Raw genomic sequence first — 26,164 nt, forward strand, 5'->3', positions numbered from 1 at the left:
CCAAATCACCAACTCCCTGGTCTCTGATTCCCCAGCTCCCCCCCCCCCCCCGGACCCGCAGATCCCGGTCTCCGACCACCCCCCATCCCCTCTCTCTCCGCTCCCCCGGCTCTGACTTTCCACCTCCCCCGGTCTGACCCCCTCTCCCATCTCTCCCCAGCCCGTGGCCCGAGAAGCAGCGGCCGGGACTGGACGCGCCGATCTCCGGCGAGCAGCCGGCCAGGGCTCCGGCCAGCGCCTCTCGCTTCCTGCCGGGATGAAGGGGCTTCTCCAGAGCGGGGCGTCAGAGCCTGGCGCCCGCCCGTGAAGCGCCGAGGCCGGGCGGCGGCACCTGCTGTGCCCGGGGCCCCCCATGGGGCGGCGGCGCCGGGGCCCCTGATCGCTCCGCCCGCTCCGCCCGCCGACCGGCCCGCGCCGCCCCGCTCCCCGCCATGGGCCGCCTGCCGCTGCTGCTGCTGGCCCTGCAGCTGCTGGCCCTGCTGCTGGCCGCCCCCGCCGCCGGCCCCCCCCGGGCCAAGGGCAACCGGACGCAGGGCGCGGCCCGCCGGCCGCCCCGCCCGCCCAAGGAGCTGAACCAGACGCTGGCTGGGCCCGGGGCGGCGGCGGCGGCGCCCAGCGCGGTGAGCGGGGCCGGCGGCGGGGCGGCCCCGGGCCCGGCGCACGAGACGTGCTGGGGCTACTACGACGTGAGCGGGCAGTGGGACAAGGAGTTCGAGTGCAACAACAGCCAGAGCGGGTTCCGCTACTGCTGCGGCACCTGCTACTACCGCTTCTGCTGCAACAAGCGCGCCGAGAAGCTCGACCAGGGCCAGTGCCGCAACTACCAGAGCCCCGGCTGGATCACCACGCCCGGCCTGCGCCCCGCGCCGCCCGACGGCAGCCAGCCCGACAAGTACGACCCGGCCAAGGACAGCACCAACGCCACGGTCTACATCTCCTGCGGCGCCGTGGCCTTCGTGCTGGTGGCCGGCGTCTTCGCCAAGGTGGCCTACGACAAGGCGCGGCGCCCGCCCCGGGAGATGAACATCCACAGGTGAGAGCCCGCCGGCCCGGGACGCCCCTCAATCCCCCACCCTCCGCAGCCCGCCCCCTCCGGGACACCCCCAGTCCCCACGCAGCCCGCCCCGGGAGATGAACATCTACAGGGGAGAGCCCGCCACCCGCCCTGTCCGGGACACCCTCTGTTTCCACCCCCCCCCAGCCTGCCCTCTATGGAACACCCCTCCGGAAGACCCCCAGTCCCCACACAGTCTACCCCTGGAGATGAACATCTGCGGGTGAGAGGTCTCTGGGACATCCCCTCCAATGCTGGGACATCCCTCCAGGACACCCCCTGGCACCCATGCAGCCCACCGTGGGAGACGAACATCCACAGGTGAGATCCCATCTGGGACACCCCACCTGCCCCTCCAGGACAGTGCCACACAGCCCACCCTGGGTGATGAACACCCAGAGGTGAGACCCCCATGGGACACTCCCCCAGCCTCCCTCACAGCCTGCTCCCTCCAGAACACCCCCTAGCCCCGCAAACAGCCAACCCCCCCCCCCCCCGGACAGCCCCCAACCTCCTACACAGTTCATCCCCTCTGGGACACCCTGTAGCTCCCCACATAGTCCACCCTGGGAGATGAACATCCACAGGGGAGTGCCCTCCCGCAGCCTGACTCCTCCAGGATGCCCCCCTCTGGGACACCCTTAACTCACACATACACACAGCTTGCCCCCTCTGGGACACCCCATCCCCAAACTCACCCTGGAGATGATCATCCACAGTTGAGAACCCGCTCACCAGCTATATGGGGAACCCACCCCACGGCCTCCCCCACAAAGCGTACCCCAGAGATGATCATCCAGAGGTGAGACCCCAGGCCAAATGTACCACTCTTCTCCACCGCCTCCGGGATACCCCCGAGCTGGGATACACTTATCCTAAGCCCCCCATCCTGCCCTGGGGTTGAACATCTGCAGGTCAGAGATGCCCCCACTGATACACACACACACCCCCGCCCCACCAGGACTCCCTGCCCTCTCTGGAGGATGAACATGCACAGGGGAGGGAGGCAGTGAGACAGCCATGGGGAAGGAGAGACCTCCCACTCCCCACTTCCCACCCTTCCATGTGCCCCAGCGGATGAATGCACTCAGGTGTGGGGCACTCTTTGCCCTTTGGGGGAACCACAGCCCTGTGCCCTAGGGCACCCTCCTCCCTGCTTCCACTCATCCCACTCCCATCTGCTTGCCATTCAGCACCCGGGCTGCTGGACAGTTCCCCCCAGGTACTACTCAGCCAGGCCACTGGCTGCAAAGTCCAGTGCCCTGAGCCCCCTGCACACAGGCTCAGCCTCTCCTGTCCTCTCCACCCTGCAGGTCTCTCCATGGCTCATCTTCTCTCCCTCTGGCCCTGTGCCTTTCTCTGCACTCTCTCACACTCACATTCTAGGGTACACTAGGCTCCAAACAACCAAGCCCAAATTCTCTGGCTGGGCCACTGGAGAATTCTCCTCCTGGTCCCTACACTGTCCCGCGCCTCTGGTCAGGTACATTGTCGGGACATTAAAGTGAGAAGTTACAAAAGCAACAACTGGCCTGTTCCCACTTTGCCTCTTAGCAAATCCCCCTGACAGAGATGCCAAAATAGCATGTGGGGGCAAACAGTGTCAAGGGATTTTCCAAATAACTCAAGCTACAGGCCCTGTGTGTGGGGGGGAATGTTAGGGAGGTATCTTAGTGTCATTTTTATTTTAAAATATGACATACTTAATGCTTTTAATAGAGAAACTGTAGGAGACAAATTTAATACGTTGGAGTGGTGCCTAATATAAGTCCATTTGGAAATATAAAGGTCAGATTTCCATGTCACTTTTCCTTATGGAATGTCCCTAGCTGACTTCAATTTCTGGTGTGCTAGTACCTTAAAATGTTGTCTAATGCTGGAATGTTGCATGTTCCTAGAGTTCCCAAATATAAACTTGAAAACAATGGGACACTACTTCTGAAAAATGCATTGGAACACACTCTCATGGGAAGAAGCAAGTGTCTTTGGCAGATAATGCTTAATTTAAATCATCTTAATTAAAAATTCATTTACTGTGTTTATCAAAAAACCCTGACCACATTTTAAAAGCTGAAATAAAAATGTGAACCACATAGTTTGGGGAGTGGAAATTTTAGCTTCTTACGCAGAGGGGAAAAAAAGTAAAGCGGCACAAAGAGGAGTTCTGTATTTGATAGGAGTTTAAAATAAAATATATCGTCTGTCTCTAACTGTCTCTCATACACAAATTCTGAGATCCAAATCTCAGCTGGTGTACATTGCCACAGCCCCAATGAAGCCAACAGAGCTATCCTGATTAACACCCGCTGAGGAGCCCCCAGCCAAAACCTTGTCTGCTGAAAGGAAAAGCTTTGCATTATTAAGTAAGTTGCAGTGTCTGAATTTGAGCACAGATCCTTTGGTTCTAATTGTTCAACTTTGGTGATTTGTGTCTGTACAGTAAAGGGGTTCCAAAAGCAGTCGCATCAGGACTCGATTCTTGTGCTGTGTATTTGTTTCCAGGAGGACTAGATCATCAACTGCAGCAAATTGCGTCTCTCCTTTGGCTTCAGCACAGCTATGCCTCTTTATGCCAGCTGAAGCAATCTGCAATTAATAAGTGTAGGGCATAACTCCCATTAATGAGTCCCCTTTCCTTTAGGGGGTGTGGAGTTGGGCCCCAATAATGGTCTAATCTTCCCACTAACTGGAGGTGTTTTGAAATCCAACGCTTCCCCCGACGTTATTTTTGCTAGTGTACTCCTGTACCCATTGGAATAATAGGCAGTGTTGCTAGACTTATCTAAGTTATTCTTGTCATTTCCATTCCTTTGATGCCTCCTTTGCTTTATTTAGATAAGTACTGGTAAAAATGAATCACCTGTGTGTGGATGAGGGGTATGAATGGCAGACTGAGTGCTTGAAAAGCTTGATTTCCAGTGCATTTTAAAGAACTGTTTGACTTTTATTATTATAATGTGGTAGCTGATAAAGATGATACCTCTCATAGATGTTTAACCTAAATTTGATTAACATGGCACATGGGTTTAAATATTATGAAGCATATCTCCAACTGATAGGGATGCATGGTCTATGGGATTTTGCTGTTTGCATCCTAAACATAATATAAATTTATAGAATAGAACTGTGCACCCTTTGTCCCTGAGAACTACAGCTGAATGATGGGAATGGTGAGAAAAAAACAGTGTGGTCAGGTATATATATACATTTGGGGCCATGTCAATATGAGTTGTGTTTCACATCTGGAATAATGCACTGGACGGATGTCAGTGTACATTAAATATTAGGGTGTGCATCCCACCAAAATCTTCCAAGTGAGGTGAATGGCAATTTAAACAGAAATCAGAACATTCCCAGAAAAAGCTCAAGATGGGCCCAATCCTGCCCCACTGAAGTCAATTACAAGATTCCCATTGATTTCAACAGGATCAAATTGTATTTTACGATCAAACCCTAAAATACAATTTGCAATGAAAAGCTACAGAGGGTGGTTTAACAGAGCGGTGTGAGAAAGTTCTTAGCTATCTTGTCCAGCAGCAGCATTAGCCCATTTAGAAGAAGCTTTTCCATAGGTATCAGGCTTATGTGTGGCTTTGGATAGAGTGGCTGGTTTATGTATGCATCACTACCATAGGAAACAAGCGGCTAACTCTTCATTGGGCTATATGCATGTGCATCTCACAACTGAAAATTTGGTCTTGTTTTATAGGATGATACCTTTAAAGTATTAGTGGTGCCTCTATGGTTTTCAAATAAGCAAGAACAATGACAACATTATGGCTGATTTGTAAAAATAACATGTCTGGATGGTTTGATAAGCAGAAGCTAAAATACACCCAAAGCTGTGGAAGCAGTTGGACTATTTCAAATGAGTTGACTTTTAGAATTTTTTAAAATCTTTCTGCCTAACCATGAACAACTGACTCGTGGCTTGGTCTCACTTCACCACTCTGGAGTTATGCAGTCATCACTAATGCATGGTGTGCTCTAGATATAAACTGCTGCTGATTTCTAACATTTTTGACTAACCAGTATTTTCTCTTGCATTTCCCTGCAAACACATGTGTGGGGCTGATGGCAGTTTCTTTCTACATGGGCATTTTTTAATTACATATGGCCGTGTCCTCATTTAAATTAAGAGAGCCAGTTACAGAATCCTCAATGACAATAAAATAGGAAGCTCAGTTGTTGTTTTTAAAAGCCAGAATCTGTGGCATATGTGGGTGACCCAGAATCTCCTCTTCTGGGAGTCAAGACCCCAAATCCCCATGTTGCAGTACCTAAATAATTCAATACTAGTAGTATTGCCCCGTGACTCCTATTTAGCATTCAGCAGAAGTAATTGCTCCACTCATTGCTTCAGGGACAGTGTGAAAACTATATTTCTGTGGCCCGGTCTGAGAAATTTACCAGACTAGTACCCTGCGGACTAAAGCACCTCCTCCATTAGCCAGAGCCAGATAAGAAAGACAAGGGTGGTTATGCTTGCACTGGGGTTCCAGCAAAGTCCATACCTTGATAAGAAGCCCAGATCTGCTCTCGCTGCCTCCCCCAACTGCTGAGAAGAAGGGAGACTGCTGGGACTTCTACCAGGGTGCTAGCACTGGATCCTGCTTGGAGGCTCCATCTTTCATATCCACTTCTGGCTACTACATATCTGATAAATTTGAAGATCTATTCCATTCTAACTGCACGCATTGAATAGTAACTCAAGAGCCTGCTGCTACTGGAAGAGCATAGGATTGTGACTACTCTACCCATCTCCCATGTCGTCTTGGCTGGTACAAGGATGGAAGAGGGAGTTGTTTCTACTACTCTATCTCTCCCCACCTCTGGTTTTTGCATCCTCCTTTCCATAGATAAATCCAGTGGCTGTTTTTATAGCCGTCCCAAGTAGCAGCAGCAGGAACTGCAGTGAAATGAACCACTCTCTTGTCAATTTAACTTGTCTGCTTTGAGGCAAAGCTCTGAGCAACATCAGAGGCACTGGGGCTTCCTGTCTTCAGATTCAGGAAGACTGCACTCTGTCATATCAGAGTTGATTCACATTTGGAAGGTTTTCTTCATGAGGAAATGATGGGTTAGAGAATTCTCCTAATTCTTACATCCTGCTTGATGGCTTAAGCCTCCATGCTTGTCAGGGAAACCACTAGTGAGTAGGCAGATGGATTTTTCAAGACCTGTAGCTAATCAATAGGTGAGATGGGTAAAAGTACTCACAGGGTTGGTTTTGCAAAACCCAAGCCAGGATTGGTTCACATCCAATGTCCAGTTATCTGTACCCTGACAGTTGAAGGACAAGGGTTTTGTATGTGGTTCTTTAGTCAACATCAGGGGAGCAGCACTTCAAGCCAGACATCTCCCCAGAGCAATGAAAGAGCGTTAAGAACACTCATCTTTTCAAGTGGATTGTCCAGCTGATTTTATTTCTCTGTCACTTCTGCTCTTTTCTTCCTCTTTCCACTGAGTTCTTTTTATGCTCTGCTCATCCCACATTCTCCTCTTCTGTGTCTCATTTATCTGACTCATCCAAATGTCTCTTATGCACACTCTGTCCTGCTTCCTACTAACTGTTTCTCACTGATGGTGCCTGGATTCCCTTCTTCTCCAAAGGGTCCGACTGCCCTCACTACACTTAGTCCAATCCTCTCATTCTCCAGCTGCCTATTCAGAATTGCCCAGTCCCAGCTGCTCACTCCAAAGCCCCACCCCTAAAGGAACATTAGGGTTTCAGTGTCCCATCCTTTTTCTAAAGAAAATGGTATATCATCCAGAAATCACTGCTTCCTTAAACAAAGAAAGGTAAAGATTGTCACTCAGTGTGAACCCTGTTACATTTCACCTCAGTAAATATAACTTTCCTCTCTCACACTTGCACAGTAGTAGATGAAATGCAGCTATAGGCCTACTTTTGAACTTTGTTAGACCAGTTTAAAACAGAATGATCTCCAGGAAAGTCAGTGGAATTAAGTGTTGAGTAAAAAAAAAAAATGGAAATCAGAATCAGGCCCCATATATGTGTGTGTTTGTGCATGTGTCCACGTATGAGTAGTTTTTCATTCTGCCTCTAGGAGACTTTAAATAGCTACCCACAGTCTCTGGTCACAGTTTGCACCTCCAGTGACTACTGTTTGCCATGCTTTCTCCTCTGCTGAAGCATTCTGAAGAATCGAGCTCAAGTTCCATAGTGGAAGTTAGTTAACTGCAGTCTCTCTTCCTGAACTTCTCCCAGATGTAGCATCATTTATTGTAGTCGTTCTCAAAGGCCAAGTTCCTGACTCCAGTATTATTCAGGACCCTGATGCCACTTTGTTTTCTTCAGTGATAAACCTGTATGAAGGCTTTGAATGTGCAGTTTCTCCTGTTCTTGACTGCTATATAGACCTCTGAATCCAATTTAGTTTATAAATTACCTGATTTCTAATTACCATTCTCTACTGCTAATAGCTGATCACCAGGTAACAATGGATTCAAGTTCAGCTTTGGTTTCCGATCATGATGTTTCCTCTGGTATAGCGGACTCCTCAAGTTCTTAACTACTAATTGATCTCTGACCCTTTGGAGACCAGAAGCCTTTTAAAATATCTTTTCTAATTCTGGGTGACTTTTGAATCTTCTCTTACCTATCATGGCAGCATAAGAAAGAGTTTTCTTTTGAATAAGCCTAGTTTTCTTTGCCATGATAGATCCTATTTTCACACCCCTAAGTTGTGTACACAAAATATGCAAGCAGATATTTGCTGCAAACATATGTTCATCCATGCTAATACCTTCTGAGTCATGGAGCTGCATATTCTGCATGCACAGTTACTGTTATGCCCTAGCAGGTCTACTGTACGAGCACAGTATAGACACCTGTCTTCTGAACATTCAGTCAGGTATGAGCTTAGGCCCAGATCCAAAAAGGTATTTAGACTCCTAACCTCCATTGATTTCAGTGGAGGTAAGGAGCCTAAATACCTTTCTGGATCTGGGCCTAAGTGTAAATCGTGCAGTTTTCATAACCCTGAAGTTCCTTGGAAAGTCTGCTATTCCCTTTCTCCTCCTCCTCTTCTTGGTTTATCTCTCGTACTTAGTAGCTCTTCTGTGGAGGGACATTGTTTTTCAGTTGCTTTGAGTATCTTTTCTAGACATCTGTCACTTCCTTCAGCCGTGCCACCTTGTGCTGTGTTCCTTTCAGCTCTCCCGAGCTAGGTAGGGATCTGGTGGGTTAATATTTTGACAGGTGTATCCAAGGAAAAGGTAGGTACGGCAGGAAGTCGTGATGCTGGTACAGTAGGTGGCAGTGTTCTCTCTGACTCGGCACACACACTACTCCAGAATGCTGCTGGAGACAGTGCTGCTGGAGCCACTATTGGGCTTATGAGATGCAAATCCAAAGTCTTATAGCCATCTGTGGTCATTAAGTAGCCCAGGGCATTTTTCTGTGAGAGAGAGGCTATTAGCCCTGGTATCCTGGTCATGTTCCATCCAAAGTAATTGCACTCTGCTGACAAACTCCACCAATAGTTTCAATTTTCACTTCCTTTCTTACATGGTTATACAGTGGTGTTGGTCACTGTTACACAGCTATTTGTGTTCCACCCCAGGGCTAGTAGCATTTTAGTTGTGAGTTTAGTGTTTTCCTACCACTGTCCAGCATAGTCATGAACAAGCCTAGTCTGTGATGATCTCGCAGAGACTCTCTTCATTTCTCTGTTGATTTGCCGGTTTAACTCATTTGCATTTTCACTGCTTCATAATATACAAGAATATTATTTAGCTGTAACCTTGGTTCTGAGCTCTACCACACCAGTGTAAATTGTGAGTCACTCCCAAATCACGTTGGTGTAAAACCAGTGTAAATGGGATCAGGATCTGGCCCTTAGAGAGCCTAAAGTTAAGATTTCATTGAGATTTATACATAAGCAGGGCTAAAATTCTGGCATTTCATAGTAAATGATTGAATTTGGCAAAGTGACTCTTCAAAGGACAATTGAATTTCGCATGTAAGTTTTTTAAAGAAAAATATTTACTAACTTTTGCGTTGGAAATAGTGAAAACTTCTCCCTTTTGGGAATAGTTCCAATTTTGTCAGCTAAACAACTACAGAACCCACAGACTTCATACACGTGTGCTCACACATTAACAACATCTCAAATGTAGCCCACTTTTTCAATTTCAAATACAGCATGCAGAGCTCTTTATGTCATTCAGGGGATCCTAACTGAGCTACACCAAGGTAAGATGAAAAGACTGCTCAGATGGACCAGCTGTTTCTGTTCTCTGATGCTGCAGGCGCAGCCATCTCTGGAGCAGAGTTGCAGATTGGGGGTCTCTGACAAGGTGGACTCCAGCTTTCCCCCTCTCTGTTCACTTCCATTTGGCCCCAGCCCCTGCTGGTAACAAGGGTAATGGAGAAGGCATGCAGAAGGGGGATTGGAGTCCAAGTTGACAGTGATTCAATAGCTCGGCTATGGAGGCAGCTGCTCCCTCTGACCAGTCTCCTGTGTTCATTAGATGGGGCCCTCAGTCCGACAGTGCCCTCAGGAAGCCTGTTGGACTGGGATTCAGCTGCCAGGCTTAAAAGGGGCGAGAGAGGGACCTACGTGGTGAGGGCATGGGCAAAGGGAGGTTCAGTTAATATGTGGAATGAGTAGGATGCGGGAGGTACAGAGGTCTGAGTGGAGTTGGGAAACAGGTCTAGAGAGAAGGGCAAAGCCAGAAGATCCTGGGCCACCTCCATTGGCTCCGAGCCCTGCTGCAGAGCCTGGGTTCCTGGGTCCAATGGGCAGCCAAGCACCATAACCTCCCCTAGCCACCATTGCAGAGAGATGGTTAATTTCTGTGCTGGTTTGTTGTGATCCATGAAAACGAACAATCAGAAAATTGAACTCTAAACATTATAGAGGGCATCTCCCAGCCATCACTGGCAATCTGATCCCATAGGTCACTTCTGCCACACACCAGTACAAACCTGTGTACAGAACTGTGTACTGTGTGATCTCTGAAAATCCCCCTCTATGGTTCAGATCGAAGCACATGATCATATAATCACAAAACATGGTCAGATGGGGTAGAAGGAAGGGAGCTGAGACCAAGAAAGGGAGTTGATGAGAGGAGTGTAGATGTGGTGTTGAATGACTGAGCTGCTCACCCCCTTGCTTTTCATGGCGTGCACTGGTGAGCCATGCAGTCTGGCAGCCTTAGCACTAAACTAGCAGAGCTTGCTGTGTGGGAATGTGTGTACCAGAGTATGATATAGGCCAAATTCTGCTCAGCTGAGGGCAGCACGTGGCCTTTGCATTTGAATTTCCCATGGCACCCAGATGGTCTGGAGATGGATGACAAATCAATCTAGGACTAATATATGAGTATCATCCAAATGACTTCCTCCTTGGTCATGCTTCCCACTGCCTCCGGAGTGGGCCATCCTCTCCAGGGGGCTGTCCTGTTGTCTGTGAATGGTCTCCGAGGCAGCTAGGCTGTCAATCTTCATAACCGAGCAAGTAAGTGTAGGGGATCTTAAGCTCCCTTGGGGTGAAATCCTGGCCCCATTGAAGTCCCTGGGAGTTTGACTCCTGTGGTTCTCTCCCTTAGCACAGTCATGCACTGCTCATCCAATATTTATTTCACTCTCCCGGATCTCTTCGCTGTTCCTTCTCTGTCTCCCGAGATGTTCTTTTGGACCCGAGGCATGTGCCTGTACTCGGAAGCTCCCCCAGTCTGTAACTGAAGAAGCCAGCCACTGCAGGGTGTGGGAACCTAACCAGGTACTGGAGGTGAAAGAATGCCCATGGCAGTGCAGCCTGAACAGCAAGTGACAGAACCAAGAACTCTCACCAGCATTTAGAAACCTACTGGCTCTTATTCAGTGTGAGCCAAATCCTGACCCTATTGAACCATTGGCAAAACTCCCATTGATATGTGAGCTAGCCATCATAGTTCAGCAGGGTCATGGATACCTGAAAACATGAATACCCATGGAAGCCAATTGCAAATAGGACCAGGATGATGGGCAGTGCTTAAAACCCACTCTTCCACACCAACGTTACCTCATACATAAGTAAGATACATTTATACTCGACTAGGTCTGGGGGTGCTCCCTAGGAGCTAGGAGGGGGTCTCAAAGGCATAAGTGGGAATTACGCGCTTAACTGCTCTACTGTGCATTTGAAACCTCCCCCAGGTATAAAGGCCCTCCAACCAGTCCAGAGCCATCAAATCCCTCTCTGCTTGCCTGTTGTATCCCTTTTCCTCATCCTTCGTCTGGTTTTTGGCCTGAAGGACAACATCTTGAGGCAGGGACTGTGTTTTCCTGTGTGCACATGGAGAGCACCTAACACATTAATTCATACCAATAGTGGCTACATTATAGCTGTCTGAGAAGAAGGCATCTCAGGAGAGTACGGTTTAAAGCCCGAACCTGAAATCTGGACTCTCACAAGTAGCCTCATTGACTTCAAGAACCAGTCCCTGGATGGTAGAGTAGGAACTAGAAAATGCCCTTCAGCCCCCAAGACCTTCCTCAGATTTCATTAGCTGTGATGGGAAAAGCTAACCCATCCTAACTTAAACCCAGCCATTCCCCTTCACTGCAGACTAAATATTGCTCCTGTCCCCAAACTGCATGACAGTAGCCTTTCCCTGCCAACTGCAAGAGGGAGTGCCGTGTGGATGGGCTGGAGAATCCAATTCCAGTAGCCTAGTGGATGCTACCAAATCCCTATAAGTAGTTTGATCTGATCAGTTCCATCCCCTGGCTGTACAGTGGCTGTCTCTGACAGGATGCTAAAGTGCTGCCCAGCCTATGGCACAGGCCTGTCTGAAATGCATTCGTTGCAGGGCAGCAGACAGCTGGCCAACTGGCATTACGCAGTTCCCTGCACGATAGCAGGAGGGAGGGCCTGGGATGCCAAGGCAAACCCAAGGAGAGACAAAGGCTCATTAGTGTCCATGGCAAGCAGGTCTGAAGAGCTCTCATATGAAGGAGCCATGCACAGGTAGGTCTCTGGGGTTCCTCAGGTCTGGCTCTGCTCTCACTGATGCCGCTCTCAGTCTGCAGGAACGTCACTGAAATCACTGGTTGAGTCAGGCCCGTAGTACCTACAGCCTGTGAGGAGGAGGAAGGGCTCCTATGACTCTGCCAGGTTTCATGCCTTGGAGCCAGATCCTTGGGTGGTATAAAGTGGTGATGTCAGTGTTGCTATGCTGATATACACTCTCCGTAACTGGCCCACTGAGCAGCCCCACCCCCAAACACTTGCAGCGAGCTAAGGATCCACTCCGCCTCTTGCCTGGATTTCACCCTCTGTACTCTTTCTGTTGTCATGTTTGTGTCACTTTCTTTTCTTCCCGCCTCTGCGCCTTGCATTTTCCTTTTGTTCTGTTTTTCCCTTCCTTCAGCTCAGGGCACTTCCTCTCCGTGGTCCTCGCCTTCCCCTGCCTCAGTGGACACTTTAGCACTGTCTGTTCCTTGCTCTTCTCCTCCTCAGGGGCTCACTGCAGGATCATTACAGTTTTTACACTTCATTGCTCTCCTGTGCATTCCTACCCTTCTTGGGATTGGGCAATTCCGACCATCCGTTCCTTTTCCTTCTTAAAGGGACAGGCTCCAGCAGTCAGAGCCATCTTTGTTCACTTCCCCACCCTTGGATTTCCTTCCAAAGAAGCTCTCAGCTACACCAGTCTAAATTGAAAGTAACTCCAGTGACTTGGGTGCTGTTGTCCTTATTCTGGAATTATGGTGGTGTAATTGACAGCAGGATCTAACCTGCGCTTTCTTTACGGAATTCGGACAATTCTGTACTAGACCTACCAGTACTAGGTCTAGATCCTGCTCTTGGTTACACCAGTGTAAATCCAGAATCATTCTCTTGATGATGGTGGAGTCAGGCCGGATTTACATGGGGGTAGCTGAGAGCAGAATTTGGTCCCTAATGATCTCACTTCAATCGAGTGCTAATAAAAGCTGTGTCATAGACCATCCTCTCAGGATATGATTGTGCAGTTACGCAACTCTGGCTATCCCATCTGCTGCACTAAAGGTAAAGCATCCTGCTGAGCAAGACTTGTTGTTCTGATATCAGATGACGTTGGCATGAAGAGCCTTTTACGGTGCTTCATACCCCAATTCTGCAAGCCTCACTCAGATGAGAAGGATGCATTTGATTGCAGTGGTACTAATCACATGATAAGGGCAATAAGATCAAGTATTTACAGCTCCTTCCATTACCTTTCTTGCAGCTTTTACAGTGGGAAAGTATACAGCTAAAATAGAGCTATTTACATGGTGCCAAATTCATCCTCAGTCTGACTGCACTAGAGATACAGCAGGGAGAAGCTTAGCCCATGGTGCGGTTTATGAGGTATAATTTTGATCACACACAACATTACAGATGAATTAATAAGCAACTAATCAGCACATGCAGAGGTTATACTTGCCTGTTTAATTCTGGTTTGATAGTATCAAGAGCTTTTCCTCATCCTCCCAGGAGGTAAGGAAGAGCAATGAGTGGTAAACACTTAGAGCAGCCCGTTCTGTATGGAGCAGGCACTTTTTGGCAGGTTGCTTCTTCATTCATACTTATCCAAGATCATTTTAGTCCCAATACACTTCGGATCCCAGGCGTCTTCCAACAGTTGTGTTCAGCTTCTCTAACATAGACTTTGAAGGTGGAACCAAATGAAAAGGAGACCTAATTTCCCTGACTGGCACTTCTGGTTTCTTCATTTCTTTTCAGTGTAACAGCCTCTGTTTTTCTAGCCTGAGGCTGGCTGCATTGTACTGTACATATTTCCCGTTTTGCTGTGACTGTTTTGCTCATTCAGTGTTACCATTCCTTCAGGATGGAAACTAATAAAGGATTACAGCTGAATGCTCTTCCTCACATAGCATGCGAGTTTGCTTTATACTTACCATCAAGATTAGGGATTTCAGCTCCTGGTTGGAGCCGAGGAGCAGCTACACATGGTTTTCTTGGAAACGATTCACACGCCAGACTAGATTCCCAACACGTGGCTTAGCGCTCACCCAGAGGAGCTGATGTAGTCTTCTGGTTCTGGTAGACAGTGACTGAGAGGTTTGGGCACTTCTTACTGACTCAGATCCCTTTGGAGAACATTCACTTTAATTGCCTCCGTTAGTTTTAGGGAATCAAAGCAAACTTCTCCATCTTGGAGGCTGGGCAGCCCCATTCCTAGTGTTCAGTCGAACACCGAATACCAGCTGTGAGTAAGAATAGCACCAGCAACAAGAGTATTGAGAGGAACAACATGTCCTGTATTGTGATAGGGCATTGCCTCTGCCCCCTCCACTGCACCACCATGCCCGGCTTCTGCTCCTTGCTTGTCATCTTCTCGCACTCTGTGCCTTCTCCCACATGGCACCCTCTGAGCTCCTCTGCAAGCCCCTCTTCTGCTATGTTGCCTTCAGAGAATCGAGCTGACCTGTATGCAGCTTGCCTCCTGGGGTTCATAGGTGCTGGAACTATGGGTTCTGCCAAACCCCTGGTTTGAAGTAGTAGTAACAACCCAAATACTTGGTTTCTGCCTTCAGCACCCCACTACAAAAATTGTTCCAGCCCCACTGCTGGTGTTCCGCATCTCCTGACCTCTGTCTGTCCTGGGACCATCGCTCAGAGCAGGGACCATCTTCCCTGAGTGTTTGGGGAGCGCCTAGCCCAGGGTGAGGGTCACAGCAAATAAATAGCAATAATGTCACAATGTCTGTGATTGAAAAGCGACTCCTGGCATTTCCGTAGCACAGACGCTGTTCCCTAACAAGCCCCTGAATAATCGCTCAGAGACCTGTGCCCGAAGCCCAGTCCTGTGATGCTGGTCACCATGGAACAGCCATTGACTTCAGGGGGAGCTCCCCCGGCCTGGACTTGCAGAATTAGGCCTGAAAGGACAACTCTGGCTCCTGGTCCCCCTGCCTACCAGCGTGCAGGATTGCAAATGCAGTGGGAAGAAATGTTTGTATTGTGCAGCAACGGGAGCACCAGTGGGAGGAACGAATCCTCCCATCAGGAAGGACTTGTGCGCTAATGTTTAGGGCAGGGCAGAGCCTGGGGCCCTGGATCCTGTTCCCAGCTCTGTCACTGGCTTGCTGGGTAACCTTGGGCTAGTCACAAAAGGCCATATTGCAATTCATTGTACATCAGGATTTGGGTGGCCAGTTTGAGACCCCTCAGGCCTGGTTTTGAGAAGCGATGAGCACCCACAACTCAGTGTGCAGTTGATGGCAGCCATGGGCACACAGAACCTTTGAGGAATCAGGCCGTTGGTGTCTGAAGTTGGGCACTCAAACCATCAGACACCCAAGATTATGGGGCGCACTTGAAAATATGGGCCTTAAATGCTCTGAGCCTGATTCTCTTCCTTTGTTCTGGCCTCTTTGCCATGCTCAGGCCCTAACTAGGTTTCCTTTGCCATGGGGAAGCTCTTAGCTGGTATGATTGGCTCCTATGCTGTCTACTTACAGTTCTAGTGTAGGGGGTGAGGCAGAGTGCACCCCCAGCCGTTGTAAACTGGTGTAACTCCCAGGCTGCTCTAACTCAGGCTAGGGCCAAGAGAATTAGGGAGCTGTAACTGAGTCATCAATGGGTGCCACTCTCCACTGAGCATATCTCACCCTCCCCTCTCTGTGTCTGTGTCATGCTGCATGTGTGCGCCTACAGCTCCCAGCACAATGGGGACCTTATCTTGGTGGGGGGCCTCTACATGTGATCAATCATAACCAAACATGGCTAATAATACTTCCTGTCACAGTGAGGCCTGGTGGGAGGCCCGGGGCTGACCAGCCCCACTCAGTTAGCCCTGCCCTGCTACACCTGGGTAGGGTGTGGGACTTAGGGCTTGGCTACACTTGCAAGTTAGAGTGCATTAAATCAGCCCCGGGTGCCCTAACTCCTGAGGTGTCCACACTGGCAAGGCACGTAGAGCGCCTGGACTCTGCAGCTGGAGCGCTCCTGGTAATCCACCTCCACAAGAAGCATAAAGTTTGCTGTGCCCTGGATGAAATGCCCGGGTGTCAGTGTGGACAACGTGTTGCATTACTGCGTGGTGACTGGCCTCCAGAAATGCTCCATAATCCCCTGAAGTCAAGAGGCCGCTCTTGTCATTGTTTTGAACTCGGCTGCAGGCTTGCGAATATCCCCTTTCAAAGCTCCATTTCTGACAGCCAACATGCGTATCTGCTCTGGGACAAAGCAAACCATTATTGTGGAATGCTGCTGCTGTGAGTGTGTGTGTGAGAGAGAGAGGTTGGGGGGGGGGAGGGTGGTCTGCTGCTGTCTGAACTTACAAGACAGCCTGCTGACACACTTTCTGCCCCCCAAAACACACTGTCTCTCCCCCCACATACACACAACACACTCCCTATCACATTCCCCTCGCCCCATTTGAAAAGCACGCTGCAGCCACTTGCACACTGGGATAGTTACCACAATGCACTGCTCTTTGTGGCATTGCAAGAACTGCTAAAGTGGCCATGCCAGTGTGCTTTCAGCTGACAGTGTAAACACATGGCAGCATTTTCCCTGCTGCGGTCTCCAAAGGCTGGGTTAACTCCCAGCACTCTACATCTGCAATTGTAACCAAGCCCTGAGAAGGAAGAAAGCACGGAAGGGGGAGGATGACAGGGGAGGGGTGTGGACTGACTGCTCCTTCCTGAGAGCCAGAACACTCTGTAGAGGGGAGGGGAGGGAGTCTCTCTGCTGGAAGCCCTGAGGGAGAACAGGCATGGATATTAGATCTCTTTTTGACAGGGGCCTGGGGAAGAAGCCTGAATAAACCTAGGGCCAGAGACCAGTGAGAGGGTCAGGGTTTGCTTGGTACTTAGGGGGAGTGAAGAGGACTGTTCACCGACCTTAAGAGTGGGCTCCAGAGAACACCCAGCATCAAGAGCAGAAAGTACATGGTGGGCTCTGATATAGGGGGGAAGAAATTTTTACAGGCCTCAGTGTAAGGCCTGTGGACACTGGGTACCCTGGAAGGGGTGGGACTCAGTGTTTCTTAGCTGGAAGCAGGGGTGAAAGTAACGTAAGGGACTTACCAGTACCCAGGGCTTGGGTCCTGAGCAAGGTGGGGTGGGGGGGGTGGGGTCTCAGGTGGAAGGGGCAGGGCCTTTAAATCCCCAAGCCCTTTAAATTGCCACCGGAGCCCAAGGGCTCCCAGCTGCTGCCACCACCTGGGGCTCCGGCGGTGATTTAAAGGGTCCAGGGCTCCAGCTGCAGTAGTGGTGGTTGGGAGCCCTGGGCCCTTTAAATCAACACCGGAGCCCAGGGGCTTCTGGCCGCCGCCACTACCCCAGAAGGCAGCTTTCCTCGGCTGGCAGTTTAAAAGGGCACTGGGCTCCTGGCCACTGCCATTACCCCAGGCCTCCGGCAGCCCAGGGACCCTTTTAAATTGTCAGCCTGGGGAAGCTACCCCCTGCCGGTACGGTCGGCTGTGTACCGGCTCTTGCCAGTGTGCCATACCAAACCGTACCGGCTTACTTTCACCTCTGGCTGGAGGGCTCAATGGAAGGCAGTGGCAGCTGGGTGCAGTTGTGGAAGACCAAGGGGAAACTGAGGTAAAGCTGCTGCAGTGCTCCACTGGGCTGCGAGGGGGTGTTCTGGGACATTGAGTTTTGTAACACTGCCCTTCCTCACAGGAATGTTGTGAACTAAAGTGCTTTGGGAGCCTCAGTTGGGTTCTTGCATAGAGAGACTCAAAGAACCAACCTCATAAAGAGGGACTGAGGCTAGAAGAAGAGCAGTGCAGTACATTGCAAATTATTCCTGCAATGCATTGTGCACATGTATGGCATAGTCTGAAATATTTTCAAAATGGAACAGATTCAGGTTCTAAACTCTGTCTGATATTGGACAATAGATAAGGCATTTCAGTAAAGACAGCAAATGTGAGCAACACCAACGTTATGAATATGCAATTGTCAAGTTTCCTTCCCCACTCTGAACTCTAGGGTACAGATGTGGGGACCGGCATGAAAGACCCCCTAAGCTTATTCTTACCAGCTTAGCTTAAAAACTTCCCCAAGGTACAAACTTTGCCTTGTCCTTGAACAGTATGCTGCCACCACCGAGTGTTTTAAACAAAGAACAGGGGAAGAGCCCACTTGGAGACGTCTTCCCCCAAAATATCCCCCCAAGCCCTACACACCCTTTCCTGGGGAAGGCTTGATAAGAATCCTCATCAATTTGTACAGGTGAACACAGACCCCAAACCCTTGGATCTTAAGAACAATGAAAAATCAATTAGGTTCTTAAAAGAAGAATTTTATTTAAAGAAAAGGTAAAAGAATCATCTCTGTAAAATCAGGATGGGTAAATACCTTTCAGGGTAATCAGATGCAAAACATAGAGAATCCCTCTAGGCAAAACCTTAAATTACAAAAAGACACAAAAACAGGAATATACATTCCATCCATCACAGCTTATTTTACCAGCCATTAAACAAAAGAAAAACTAACGCATTTCTAGCTAGATTACTTACTAACTTAACAGGAGTTGTAAGGCTGCATTCCTGATCTGTCCCTGGCAAAAGCATCACACAGACAGACAAACCCTTTGTTCCCCCCCTCCAAATTTGAAAGTATCTTGTCCCCTCATTGGTCATTTTGGATCAGGTGCCAGCGAGGTTACCTTAGCTTCTTAACCCTTTACAGGTGAAAGGGTTTTGCCTCTGGCCGGGAGGGATTTTATAGCACTGTACACAGTAAGGTGGTTACCCTTCCCTTTATATTTATGACAGCAATGGAGGAATTTCTTTGTTGGTACCCGAGGTGATTTTAGGCCTGTTCCCTCTGTCTGAGAGAACTGAACCTTTCAAACTCAATCAGTTTTAAAACTCCGCCATCCCTTACAACCAAAACAGTTCTGCCCTTTCTCATGCTGGTCGGGAGATAGCTGTTGGCTGCACTAAAAAACCAGTGTGTTTCATGCTATAGTTATTCCACAGTGTGTATGATACTCACAGATTAAATATCTTTTGAGTCTTCCTGCTTTCACGGGGAAATCACTAGATGCAATTTATTCCTATGGTGTTGAATGCAGATATTTTTTCCCACAGAGAACCTTGTTCAATCTTGATTCCATCAGACAAGTCTCTAATGGGGAAGATGCCACAGATAAGCTTACAACTCTGATAATGATAGCCCATGTGAAATATCTCAGCAGTGACCCTAATTCAAAAACCCAACACCACCATGAACCTTTATGGGTCCCCCTGTGGACAGAAAAAGTCAGGATTAAATCAGCAATGGGACTGAACTCCCCTTCGCACCTTCAGGAGGTACCTCCAGGATCAGGGTTGAGGAATATTGGCTTGGGGCTGGGTGGGGGTAGGTCGAGGGAAACCTGCACTCCTGCTTCTCATGCTGCACCTGGCCTGGGGATCTCGTCTGCCTAGTAATCATTTTTATGAAGGCAGGGCTTTCTGCTACAGAAAGCAATGCAACAGCAATAGCAATGACAGCAAGGGCAGTGATGGAGGGAGAACATAACCTCAGGGTTAAGTGAATTAGTGGAAGCATGTGAAAGATTAAACAATAGCCAAACTCTCCTGTGAACAAAGGGAGCTTTGTCCAGTAACGTACCCATGAAAAGACATGTAGCTCTTAAGCCACAAGGTTTTTTGTTGCCTTTGTATTTTTCCTTAACAAATCAAAGCACTGGAGGGTTCAAATAGAGACTGTAGATGAACAAGTGAAACCTTTGAATGTCAGGCTTGCTGCTTTGTGAACATGTTGTGTCCTCTTTCTCTGTTCCAGGGCTCTGGCAGACATCCTAAGGCAGCAGGGGCCAATCCCAATAGCACACTGTGAAAGAGAGACTATCTCGGCCATAGATACCCCTCCCAAAGAAAACACGCCCGTCCGAACATCCTCCAAAAACCACTACACCCCTGTGCGCACCTCTAAAAGCAACCCAGGTAAGTGTCACTGTTCCTCTTGGTTCCTACGCAGCCCATTGCTCCAATGCCATGTCGAAAATGAGCAGAAGAGAAGCGGTAAAGTACATTACACTGTTCCACTTATTGGCAACAGCATTGAACGTGCTGGGTAAAAACCGTCTCGAAGAGGCAATCAGATCAGAACTGTATTGCAAGAAGCAGTTGTGATGGTTCTGTAAGTCATCCAGCTGTATTTGCTAAATTAGTTTGTCATGCTATGCAGGTATTTTAGAAATGTCAGAATCAGCAGCAAGTACATGATAGGTTTGCTGAGAATTTACAATTTTCCCCTGGGCCCCAACCCAACACACACAGTGTGAAATACTGCCCAGGCTCCATGAATACTGCAGCTGGAAAGGAAGGAATCCACACAAACTAGGATACCTTATCCAGTCAGAGAAAGACCACATGTGGAAAGTGTGGCTGTGACCCAGATCTTCATGTCAGGAGCATACGGGCACATGACTGAGATCCCGAGGGAAGTGGGTAGTGTGGCCAGGAGGGTAGAGTGCTGAACTGGCACTCAAGAAATCTGGGTTCTGTGCTGGGCCTGCAGGGTGTGTTTGAGCAAGTCACTTCAGCTTCCCCATCAGTAGAGTGCTCTGGGGTCACAGGATAAAAAGCTCTGTGTGAGAGTGATGGATTCGTTAGTCATTTCATTACCTGCAGATAATCACAATGAAGATATTTTAAATATCATCATGGCTGCTAAGCACCTGTTGTGAAGTGAGATGTGGAGGATTCTCTATTGCTTAAAGTCTTTAAATTGAGTTTGGATGTCTTCCCATAAGATACGCTCTCATTCAATCAGGAGTTGTTAAGTTTGATGTGGGAGTTACTGGGTGACATTATCTGGCCTGTTATACAGGAGATCAGATCAGATGATCATAATGGTTCCTTCTGGGACCTTCACATGGAAGCCAATAGGAGCTGCGGGTGCTCAGTAATGTGCAAGATTGGACCCATACTGCTGTTGATTGTATTAAGTGTTGGTTTCAAGGATCTAAGGACTTTCTTTTAATCTACCTTGATGCTCCTTCTGCTGTATGAAGAAGACCACTAGGAAAGCTGGATGGGAGTTGCATCACTGTCATATAAAAGGCCATACAGTCTTCACCATGGTATTCACATATAGTACAACCCTAACTGATTGAAACTTCTGGATACAATGTTGCCCCACTAGTGATAATACTGGTAAGGGCTTCATCAATAAATCCTGGGTGCCCCAGATTTGAATATAGCTCAGAGTAAGCCAGGCCCAGAGTAAAAAGAAAAAAGAAAAGGAGTACTTGTGGCACCTTAGAGACTAACCAGTTTATTTGAGCATGAGCTTTCGTGAGCTACAGCTCACTTCATCGGATGCATAGGCCCAGAGTGTAACCCCATTGCGTCTGGCTGACATTTGGGAAGCCAGCCACCTGGGGAATAAATTCACTTTACTCTGTATTCCTTCAGCTTTAAATATACCTGCCAAAAATCTGTACTTCTGCAGTTGTATAATTTTTTTAAACAGAAATAGTTGCAAGAACTTCACATGCATCCCACATTGCTGTTTCCATTTTGTTGCCAGTTTCTCACTTTTGTATTTTCCCTATATGTACTGTTGAATTTTTGTTGTTGTTGTTGCTTATATTATGTATGGGAAGAAGATTTCTGGTAGTAGAGGACTCTTTAAACCAGCAGATCCAGTGCCTGGAAGTTGAAACTTGACAAATTCAAACAAGAAATTAGGTGTAAAATTTTAAGGATAATTAACTATTGGCACAATTTGCCAAAGCATGTGGTGGATTCTCCATTATCTGAACTGTTTAAATGAAGATTGGGATGTTTTTCTAAAAGATACACTCTAGTTCAACCAAAATTTGGGGGCTTTATACAGGAATCACTGGGTGAAATTCTGTGGCCTGTGTTTCACAGGAGGCCAGATCAGATTATCATAATTGTCCCTTCTGGCTGTAGCATCCGTGAATCAATTATTAGGTTCCCATGGCTGTGTTGTGGTGACTGTTAGAGAGACGCTGTTCACAGCAATGTCATGATCCTGAGGAGTCTGGATCAGTTGACCATGAGCTCTAGAGTTCCCACATGTTGCTAAGAACAAAGGGCCCGAGGGTTCCCAGGAGAAAGGACTTTTTTTTCCTCTCCACTGTTTTATTGATCAGAGACCAGAGAACGGTGCAGAGCTAGCCAGTGGAATCTTACCTGTGAACTAAACTGAGTAATAATGAGTCAAGGTGGAGAATAGGACTGCACAGTGAATTGTCTGTAGGAGGCAGGGTGTGCTTGGATGGCCAGGGCTCTGGCACTTAAAGGGCTTCGTAACTCTGATGGGGTGATACAACCACAGGAATTAAAGAGGACATGGTGCTCTGGTTTTGTACAGAGGGTCTTCAGTTGGCTTGAGCTTCTTTTGGGCTAGGTCAGTGCCTTCCTTTCAGGCTAGTGAACTAAATGGTGTTGTCCCCAGAAGGAGCATAATTTGGCAGGGAACTTGTTGGTAGGAAGTACCAGGCCAACAAAGAATCAGAAAGAGAAACAAGGGACACCAGTCTGCGTGCAGAAGAGACCAGTTGGACTCAGTGAGCCTGGGTAAGATGCAGTACTAAGACTCTATCAGAGAGGGAAAGTACCAGAGGGGCAAAAGGGAAGATTTGCAAGGGAATTAGCTGATTCCAGTGTTTGCAGCTTCTGGTGCCTCCTCAAGAGCTGACAGGTCAGGTGGGTGCTCCAAGGTAACCGGGAGGTCAGCAGAGGTACAGTAGGAGGCCAGGATCAGAAGCACAGACACTAGCTCCATTTGTGCCTAAAGATGACAGGCTGGTAGGGTTTCATGGCTCTCTGCTTGGTTATTTTGGTTATTTCTCTGCAAGTGCAGCATCAGGCTACACACTAAAGAGGCAACATCCAGTGCTGGGTCTAATGCAATTCTTGCAGGAGTGGGGCGGGGAGGGAACCAGGGAACAGAAATGGGTGCAAAGGAGGGGAAGAGGGTGACTGTTCATTCAGATTTTGTTTGTGTTTTAGCAAATACCATTGGAAAAGAGCTTGCTGAGAAAAGCTCCTGCTACACAGATGGCACTGGAAGAGGCCTTGGCAATGGTGGCATGGGATAGGGAGAATACCCACAAACCTCTCAAGGAAGTGGTGGGACTGACCGTAAACAAATGCTGTTCAGATAAAGCCTGCTGAGGACACAGACAGTTACAATGGCTGATGGGAACAATTACCAGCTCTATGTTGGGCAAACCACCTAGAGCAAACAGGAGCCACAGGGTACCTGCCAACCCAGTGGGGGAGGTGAGGACCTTGGATCTAAGGAGGTGGCACCAGGTTTCTAATGGAAGGGTTTCTCTCCCCCTTTTGCTTTCCTTTTTCTTTGGGCCTTCGAGGCACACTGGGCCCAAGCCTGATGTAATCCTTGATGAAAAGGTGGCCCGGGGAGAAAAACCCCAGATCCTTTTCATAAGGAAGGAAGCCTTTTATTCTCAGCTAAACGTCACTGTGCAGCATTGCTTCTGCCACACTCTTCAGGTATGGTGAACGCAGGCTATCTTGCTAGAGCCAGAATTTATTTTCCCCTCTGAATTCTCAACAGGCTTGGGGCCATGCGTGTGTAAAGGACATCTCCATGACCTAGCAATTGGGGAGCAGCAAAAGAGCTGACAATGTTGCCACATCCCTTTTCCTCCTCCTTCTGTCGAGTTCATTGTCGATTGGATTGGCAGGGAAGTGGCTCATGCCCTTCCCCTAGAGCTGTGCTTTCTATTTCTCATGCTGTAACCCACAACTGCCATTTTGGTGATGTTAGGAGCCGTGCTGCCAAGAGGTGAAAGCTGGGCCTGAGACTGGTTGGGCAGGAGCACACCTCTCCAGCTGTGCACCATCTGATCAGTATGAGCTACAGCACTCACTGCAGCCAGAAATGTTCCTCCCTCCCTCCCACTCAGACCTCTTCTTCTTTCACTGTGTGCTTTTGTAAACAACAGGTAACACCTGATGAGTCTGAGATTACAGAGCATCTATCTAATCTAGCAAGCTACCGGCATTCCTAATACATCCATCATGGTGGCACCTGGAGACATGTTAGACAGACAATCCTGTGTAACTGTCAACTCCTTTCTCCTCAGCCATGGTCTTTGCTTGTTGCTTGTATTCTGACACCTGTTTAACAGTCAGTGGTATGCATTTGGGCCTTCGTAGCTGAGAATTATGGACAGGAGTAAGGAAGAGTGAGCGAACAGTGGGAAATCTGCTGGGCCACCGGGTGTTTGGAGAACATAGCGTGTGAGCAGCAACATGATGAGAGCATCTCCAGGCTCCAGAGGAGATGCCCTACACTGTTTGGTGCGAAACACCAGTGACAAGTTAGAAGCAACATCAGAGAAGTGGGTAGGGGAAGAGATGATGGAAGCTCCTGTGACAATAGTGCTGATGCCCAGGAAAACTAATGGAGAAAATGAGGCCCAGATTCTCAACTCAGCTTCACCAGTGGAGACACCGCAGAGGGCAGAATGGAGAGAATTGGTTGGCTTGGCAGGTTACCTTCCCAAAGAGTGGGTGACCAAACCACAGACTAGACTAGAACTGCCAAGATACTGCCAGCCAGGAACTTTTCGAACAGAGCTTCTGGTGAGGAGAGGACCAGCACAGGCCCCCCACGGATGGGGGGAGGGTTTCACAGCAGTGGTGCGGACGGACGCTCCCTTCCAAAACCAAACCCACTCAACCACCCCCAAAATAAAACTCCAAAAGGTGCCTTGGGCCAGAGCTGTGGCTGGTATAAATCAGCGGAGCTCCAGTGAGGTTAGGGGGCCTGATCCTCAGCCAGTGTAAATCAGCATAGCTCCTGTAAGGTCAGGGGGCCAGATGCTCAGCTGGTGTAAATCAGCATAGCTCCAGTGAGGTCAGTGACCTGTGCTAATTTGCACAGTCTTTTCTCTGTGGACCGGATCCTGGCCCCCTCTGAGGCTTCTTTATACACCAGCATTTCCCACTGACTGCAGTGCTGTAAGGGAGTGGAGACTCAGGCCCCCTGGAGTTACATTTGTGTAATATTCATGTAAGAGGACAATCCGTCCTGATGTTGTAAGTGTTAGGGGGTCCTCTCTGCCGGCTTTGCACCATTCCAGGCTGATCCAGTATAGGGAGAATGCCCAGGAAGGTCCAGCACTGACTGCTAACACATTGGGACACGGCTGCTGGGTGTAACTGTTGCAAGGGACCAAACAGACCGCTGGCTGGCCTCAGGATCTGGCAGCCATGAAAGTGACGCAAAGCCACCTTTGTCTCGCAGCTCCCAGGCCTGTGCTGGATGGAACTTGGCGGGAGAAGAGAATGTGGCCCAGGGAGTCAGAGCTTTACATCGTGTGGGCTCCAGAATCCTGAAGATACCAATTGTTCTCACAAAACAAACCCAGTGAACTCGGTTTGAACCCAGCTCCGGCACACAGGTGGGGAGCTCGACCTCTGGAACAGGAGGTGCTGGTTCATCTAGCCAGAGACCATTTCATAGTGTTAAAAATCTCCTGTGCCAGCCTCCATGTTAGGCCTTTTGGCACCTGCATATCTGAAGAGCAACCTATTGATGGGATTACCACTTTGAATGCAGCAAACAACACAGGTCAAAGCTCTGATTAGCCTGGTATATCTGGGAAAGGCTTTTAATAATCCATCTGAGTCAGGCTATTCCAGAGACGCACACATTCAAAGTGCTGTTTTCAGGAACTCCTTCCACCTAAGGGCATATTCTGAGCATGCTCTGCATGTGAAGGAGTGCCGGAGATGCTCTCCGTCTTTTCAGAAATTGTAACTAACGTGTCTAGCCAAACCCAGGCAGAGCAGCACAGAACACTTGCCATTGCAATCATTGCACAGATGAGGCGATAATTGCCATTGAATCCTAGCTGTGTGTGGGATGGCAGGCCAGAGTGCACACTGACTGTATAGGAAGGGGTAATGGTGGGCATGGCAGAGAACCCCTCAAAGTCTGAATGCTTCTTTGGAGGTTCTCTGATCTCATCCAAACTTTGGAGATTGTCTTCTTCCCTCTTCCCCTTCTCCCACTCTCCTCTGCTCTGTCTCCCAAGTTTCCAGCTGGGTCCCTGCCTCTGATTTCCTTCCCTAGCCAGTACAATCAACTCTCTGGCTTCTCCCCACAACCTGGAGCTGGTAATG

The 26,164-nt window shown here is 48.7% G+C and overlaps 1 protein-coding gene across 1 annotated transcript in view; it reads left to right on the plus strand.

Moving 5' to 3' along the window:
• The first annotated feature begins 431 nt into the window (after window positions 1-431).
• The window catches only part of SHISA6 (shisa family member 6), a 376,791-nt gene continuing 351,058 nt past the window's right edge, over window positions 432-26,164 (plus strand). Inside the window, exons 1-2 of the mRNA XM_074971799.1 lie at window positions 432-1,033; window positions 19,809-19,969. Coding sequence (XP_074827900.1) covers window positions 432-1,033; window positions 19,809-19,969 — 763 coding nt within the window. The remainder of the gene's footprint in view (window positions 1,034-19,808; window positions 19,970-26,164) is intronic.

The sequence above is a fragment of the Natator depressus genome, chromosome 14, assembly GCF_965152275.1.
Source record: "Natator depressus isolate rNatDep1 chromosome 14, rNatDep2.hap1, whole genome shotgun sequence".
Taxonomy (NCBI): Eukaryota; Metazoa; Chordata; order Testudines; family Cheloniidae; genus Natator; species Natator depressus.